At 37.6% G+C, this 6,725-nt stretch overlaps 1 protein-coding gene across 1 annotated transcript; it reads right to left on the reverse strand.

The window, feature by feature from the left end:
• Window positions 1–2,088: 2,088 nt before the first annotated feature.
• On the reverse strand, window positions 2,089–5,468 carry LOC113070609 (DNA-directed RNA polymerase II subunit GRINL1A-like). The gene is made up of 4 exons (XM_026244011.1): window positions 5,232–5,468; window positions 4,281–4,823; window positions 3,464–3,671; window positions 2,089–2,485 (listed from the first exon to the last, which is right to left on the reverse strand). The coding sequence occupies exons 1-4, from the start codon at window positions 5,339–5,341 to the stop codon at window positions 2,342–2,344; spliced, it is 1,005 nt and encodes a 334-aa protein (XP_026099796.1). The 5' UTR covers window positions 5,342–5,468; the 3' UTR covers window positions 2,089–2,341.
• Between the last annotated feature and the right edge of the window lie 1,257 nt (window positions 5,469–6,725).

The following is a 6,725-nucleotide window of genomic DNA, read 5'->3' on the forward strand; positions in this document are numbered from 1 at the left end:
CCTCTCCTTCCTGCATTAACAACCTCTGTATGTGAAAGTGAAGTGAGTGAGAGTGAGAGAAAGTGCTTTGAGGCCAAGTATGGTGACCCATACTTCGAATTAGTGCTCTGTATTTATCCCATCCTAAATGCACACACACAGCAGTGACACCATCCGGAGCAGTGGGTAGCCATTTTTTGCTGTGGAACCCGGGGAGCTATTGGGGGTTCGTGCCTGTTGGTATGAGACTCGAACCCGCAACCTTAATTCACCTATATCCAGTAGTAAAAGTAGAATGACTTTTAGGGAAGTACTGCAGTTTGCAACTGAGCACTGTATAATTATACGGGGGGGGGGTGGGGGGGTAAATACATCTGAGTGATATAATTATTCTAATTAAGTTATAATCCTAACCTGAATTCAAAGTCGTTCAGAACCAGGGGTCCCACTAGGGGGCTCGACAAACTTTCAATAGGCCTAATAGATATATAACTTAAATGAGTCTTGAAAAAAAATCATTAAAAATAAAGATATACAATATTAACCTGAATATTTCAGTTTGTTTTTATTACTAAAGAAGTACAAGAGCTACATATCAGATTAGAGAACAGGGTCCTCAAAAGACCAAAAATATCTGCATTAGAGTATAGGACCTGCTCTGAGTATCATTAGAGGTCAGCTTCACTGTGAAACTGTATCTAGAGTAAAAAAGAGAAAGAACTAGGGAGAGGAACAATGAGAGGTGTATGTCTCAAAGCAGTGATGAATCAAAATGCCTTTAAAAAATGATGAAGTAACGAGAGAGTAGAGAAATGCATTATTGCAACTTCATAATTAGTCCATAGTCCTCTACTGCATTAAAATGTCTTTTTTATCATCCTGTCCACAGCTCAAAATTAGACCCATTCTCTCTAGGGCATGATTTCACACTTGCAGTAGATGAAAACCACTTACAGACGACTCCACTAGACGTTTATTGATCCGAGACGATAAGTGTGGGGGTATTGTGGAAAAACAAAAACTGCAACAAGAAACAACTTAAAAGACACTGTCAGAATGCATGCTTAAAGTCCAACTCAAGCATATCTTATGTCTACGGGCGAATCTGATCAGCACAGGAATCTAAGTGTATATTGATAACAGTCTTTTTTGCTCTGTTATGCAAGTTAGACTTAATTAATACCACATAGAGGAGGAGATTCTTTCTGGACAAGTCTGACATATTTACCACGAGAGACGTCTAGATATAAGGCGCTCTGGAGTCTAACACTACCTGCCAGATGTGTTAGGATTTTTTTCTGAGGCAGCAGTTCATATCAACGGCAGAAGCAATTACTAGAGGTTATCACAGTATCAGCTGCAGACCGGCACAGATTTGGATTTCCTCCCTTTCAGGCTCCTTTGGAATCTATTTAAATATAAAGATTCCAGAATAATATGTAAAGAAAAAAAAATTGTTTACATCTGAGAAGGTTAAGGTGTGATTTTAATAAGTTTTATTAGCGTTGATGGCTTTGCATTTACCACATGTCACGTCTGTCTATCTGTTGCCATCCCCAGAATGCATTGCCACATCATGCAGTAACAAGATCTAAATAAAATCCAGATGTACTCCACCAATTGGTCTAATTCTTTCAAGCCTCAATATTTCACATTACATATATTAATCATCTGAGGCATGTCACAGATTTCTGCAGTGATAACAACAATCCCTCCCTTCAAACGACAGCGGACTCATCCAAGCAAACCAGTGGGGGCTTATCAAAACAATGCTGCAAAAGGGAGGGAGACAGACATTTCCCAGGCTGTTGCACTCAAGTGACAAAACATTAAGTGCCTCCACCTTTAGTTGATGAAACTGCCGGTTTCGGTTATCCGATTCAAAGAAACTAATCACAAGCTTTAAAAGTCAATTCAGAGGGTTTATTAAATAAACATTAAGAAAGGTCATACAAAAATATTCTATTAATATCCTTATAATAGCACATGAACTACACCCTTGAATGTATGGCTGATAAGTATAAGTAATTATATTATCTATACAAGACAACAGGTGTAGACCTGCTGAGGTTTCAGTTTGTTGCATTAGTTTGCCAAATAATCTGTTACTGTTGAACAGAAACATTTCCACATGCAAAAACGATCAGTTTTCACACAATAACTCTCAACTTGATGCAGTTATTTATCTTCAAAAGCAGAATCTAAGACATTGTCCCTGCCGTTCATGATGAGCCCTTCTCTTGTCCTCAGGCTGGAAGCCTCTCTCCAGGGTCCTGAAGCATGGGCTGTAGGCCTAGATCTGGTCCAGGGCATGGGGCCAAACACATCAACAAGCCAGTGCCCTCCCTCTAGGGCCCCACGATCAGTCCTCCTCTGAGGAAAGCTGGGCCCCATCATCATGCTCCTCTCTGTAGGCTGTCAGTGGGCCTCCTTTTGGGTTGTAACTCTCCGTCTTAAAACTCAGACCATCTGCCAGCTTCTGGGCAGCTTGTTTGGCCTGCAACTCCTGAAATGAAAAGTATACGCAATTACATGAATGTACTACATGAATAATGAATACAGAATGGGGTAGAAATATCCACACACCAACATAAAGTGCATTACAATAATGTATTCTTGAACTGATAAAGTATGAATAGCTTTTTCAAGGTCAAAGCGATTCAAAAATTGTTTGAACTTGGCCAAAAGACATAACTGAAAAAAAAATAGCTTTAACCACGCTGTCAATTTCTTTATCAAATTTCAGGCTACTATCAAAAGTCACACCAAGATTTCTGACAGTTGGTCTAAGCTCTGAAGTCAACACATCAAAGTCGAAGTTACAGACTCTCCAAATAAAATATATTCAGCCTTTTCTTCATTGAGATGAAGGAAATGTTGCTCTAACCATAGTTTCATGTCATAAATGCAATCAATTAGCAGCCCAGCTACGTCAGCATTTTTGGTCTTATAGGCAAATAAATTTGCAAATCATCAGCATAGCATTGAAAAGCTATATTATGCCTGGGTATAATAGACCCAAGAGGCATCATGTATAGTGAAAAAAGAATAGGGAGGATGCAAGAGAGAGAAGTGGTGGAGGGGAACGTGTCCCCAATCACTACAGATAAGGTTCTATTGGTCAGATATGATGAGAACCACTGAAGTGTGGTACCCCGATTATCAAAAAAAGTGATTAAGTCGAGACAGAAGGACTAAATGGTTCACTGTTTTTAAAGGCTCCCATGAGATCAAGCAGCACTAGAATAACAGGGCACTTGGCATCAACAAACCGAGCAATATTATTGTGCACTTTTAACAGTGCAGAATCAGTGCTATGTCGCAATCAGAATCCAGACTGGAATTTCTCAAAAATAAAGTTATTTTCTTAAAAAGAATGCAATTGTATTAAAACCACTCTCTCAAAATAGTTTTTTCACTTTGGTCATTCAAGTTTCTTCTCAGTTTCTCTGAGTCTGCTATGAGCAAGACATCTTCAGCCTACCAGGTGTCTTCTTGTCTGCTCCTGCAGAAGGTCAGCCGACTCCTCTAATGACAGCAGCTGGGCAGGAGTGTGGTGCAGGGGTGGAAACCTAGCCGCAGTGATGTCATCCAGGTGTTTTAGGTCTCTTTGTCTTCTGGCCTCTGCAGTAAGTGGTGTGATGCTGCCAGAGGCCTGACTAGGTGATGAAGACTCAGATTTTACAGCTAACCTAAATAAAACACAAACAGTTTTATCCAACCTGACTTTCAACCTCATGTCGTTCCAACCCTTTTTTTTTTTTTACTTTGATCCATCTCCAAAACAAAAATTAAAATATTTTTAATATAACTTGAGAGGTTTCTGAACCACCATTAAAAGTCCAGGTAATCCACGTGCTTTAAAGAGATATAATCACTTTATAGGAACAGATTAAATTGGGCTTTTATACACATATAAACGCATATATAGAGCACATCACACTTGGTAAACATGTAAGCTTGTGTATGCGTCACGTGGTAAGAACAAACCTCATTGATTCTTGTCTTACATATTTGAGCCTTTATGTTTTCCATATGTAATGTGCTCTATGTGTATCAATCATTGTTTAGATGGAAATAAAAACCTATGAAGCAATCTTAGCTCTTTGCAAGACTTGGATTTAACCACTTGATTAATTCAGATTCATTTTACGGTGCTGCTTTAAGACCATTTTTGATCTTATAACGATGACCAAAATTAAATTTTTGTGGGAACTGTCCCTTTAATGTTTTATGTTTCAGCTTATTTTCAAAACAAATGAAAAACAGAGCCATGCAATGACAGTGTAGTTTCCACTCACTGGTTTGGTTTGAATCTGGGCTTCCTCATATTCACAGTTTTCTCTGTCTTCTCCAGAACTTCGATGTAATGTGGTTTCTTCTGTTGCTTACTAGGAAGCAAGGTTTTAATGGTGTCTTGGATGGAGTCATTGTTACTTTCATCAAGAGTTACTTGTCCAAATGCCACCACAAGCTCTTTCATCGGTGAGGCTGCTGCATTCCCACCGGCTGTTTCTAGTGTTTCAGCATCCTCCGGCTGGGATGTCAAAGACTCCGCTTGGCCCAACAAACCACCATTTTCTTTTATGTTAGCCGCATCGATATTGACATTGGCTTTGTTTCTGTCGTGGGATGGGATAATCATGTCCAAATTGGAGTCTAAATGTGTCTCTGTGCTTCGCTTGGCAAGGGCATGCTGATACTTACTCTGAAACTCCATCCGGAGAGAGATTAAACTTGCTTGTTTTCTCTCCTCCTCCTCCAGATGTCCAAGTGCAAGGTGTACTTTCTCAACAAAGCCGGCAATCTTCTTTCCCTTATCTCGAAGGGTCTGAATAAATCTCCTGAAGAGATTTTAAAAGTACAGATAATATTTAATTATATTTATTTAAACAGCATTTTATACAGTACAGAATGTTTCACAGTAATAAACGGGATAATAACAGTGACCAGTTGCACACAAGTGATTAATCACTTCAACAAAGCAACAATTTCATTTATATCACTGGATCTTGGATCAGTTATAAATTGTCCCAGCTGTGTGGCACTGATGGGATGCACTGATCTTTTATTTAACGTTACTCGACTAATAATAAGGTTCCTATGGAAGGATCCAGAATATTTAATCAGCATAGTAATCAAGCCAGTAATCTTAAATCCTGATTTATCTAAACACACATTATTAATGATATATATTCAGGCTAAAATAAAATGAAACAAAATGGGAAAAAGTAGTGGGGGGAATCACTAACTTATTAGACAGTAACTTTTCTTGTCTTGACAGCATCTCCAAGAGCTGGTCTTTACTCTTGCTGCCCAGATCACCCACTTCCCCTTGGCGCGCCGCCCACGGCGCAGACATGATCAGATCTGTGAAGAATAAGACACCCAGTAAAAATCTCCCACTGACACGTTCACTTTACACGTCCTCGTGTGAGAGTGGACATCAGATATTCGCTTATTTCGTCATGTGTCAAAATAAGTAGGGGCAATGAAGTAAGCGACGATAATACACCGGATATTTCACATTCATTACAAAATAAAAGACCAGTGTTTCCGCTAGTGGGCACTCATGCATTGACGTACATCCGAGTAAACGACTCGGAGGGAAGTTAACGAGTGAAGGGCATAACAAAAGTGAGCTGGAACCATAGACTGGAATTCTTAGTTTTGTTTTGATGTGTAATCATAATATAGATAATTCCAGCTAAGTTATCTGCCTTCCACAAACAAGTCCTCCTATCTTGGTCACTAATTTGCATCTAATTTGCACTAATTGCATCCCTATTTCATCTGGAATAATATAAACATTCTTTACAAACGTGAATCTATTTTCTTTGAGAACTGGTTTGACAACCATATTAAATTTATTAGTCAGATATATATAATAAAGAAGGCACACTCTTTTCTTATAATGAACTCCTTTCTTATTGTAAAATTGCAATTACTCAAAATTATTTGCAATTGTTATTGGTCCGGTCCCTTCAGGTTCATATTTAAAGGTATTGATATAGACCATTGTCCTGATTCAGTGTCTTACTGAACTTATATTGGTAAAATTTGTTTTTCAGTAAGTCCCAAAAACACTGATAGTGCTATCAGTATCTTATGATAAGGTACAGTAACAATTTATCTTTGGAAAAGAGTATGTATTGTCTCATTTGGTCTCTTTATTGATCGGAAAATTTATTTGCTGGAGTAAAGTGTGGTTTTTACCACAGCAATAACATCTCCGAAATAAGATTAAAGAAGTTTCTTATAAGCTTATTCATAGGATTTATCCAGCAAATCATTATTTACAATTTTTTTCAAAAAGGAATAAAAGTAAAATGTTTTTTTTTTTTTTTTTTTTGTAATGAATACTGCCTTGCACTTATCTTGGCACTGTACAAACTCATCTACACTATGGAGTAAGGTCAAAAAAATGTATAGCGAAAATATATATATTAAGACCTTTTTTAAGACCTCCTTTTTTTAAGAGTTTAAAACCTTCTTCACTTCTTTGGGGAAATGTACTCTTTGGCACTACTGACTATCATGACCAAGAGGAACAGTACTTTACTTAATTAATTTACCTTTTCTATTGACCAAATTTAATATTCATAGGTGTAAATTTAACAATAAACCCCCCAAATGTATGGTTTTGTTGACTGAAATATGTAAATATAAGCACTTTAAAAGTTTGTAAACTTTACAATATATTTATCTGAGTTTATAAATATGTACATGTATTTATATCTTGTATT

The sequence above is a fragment of the Carassius auratus genome, unplaced genomic scaffold, assembly GCF_003368295.1.
Source record: "Carassius auratus strain Wakin unplaced genomic scaffold, ASM336829v1 scaf_tig00004693, whole genome shotgun sequence".
Taxonomy (NCBI): domain Eukaryota; kingdom Metazoa; phylum Chordata; class Actinopteri; order Cypriniformes; family Cyprinidae; genus Carassius; species Carassius auratus.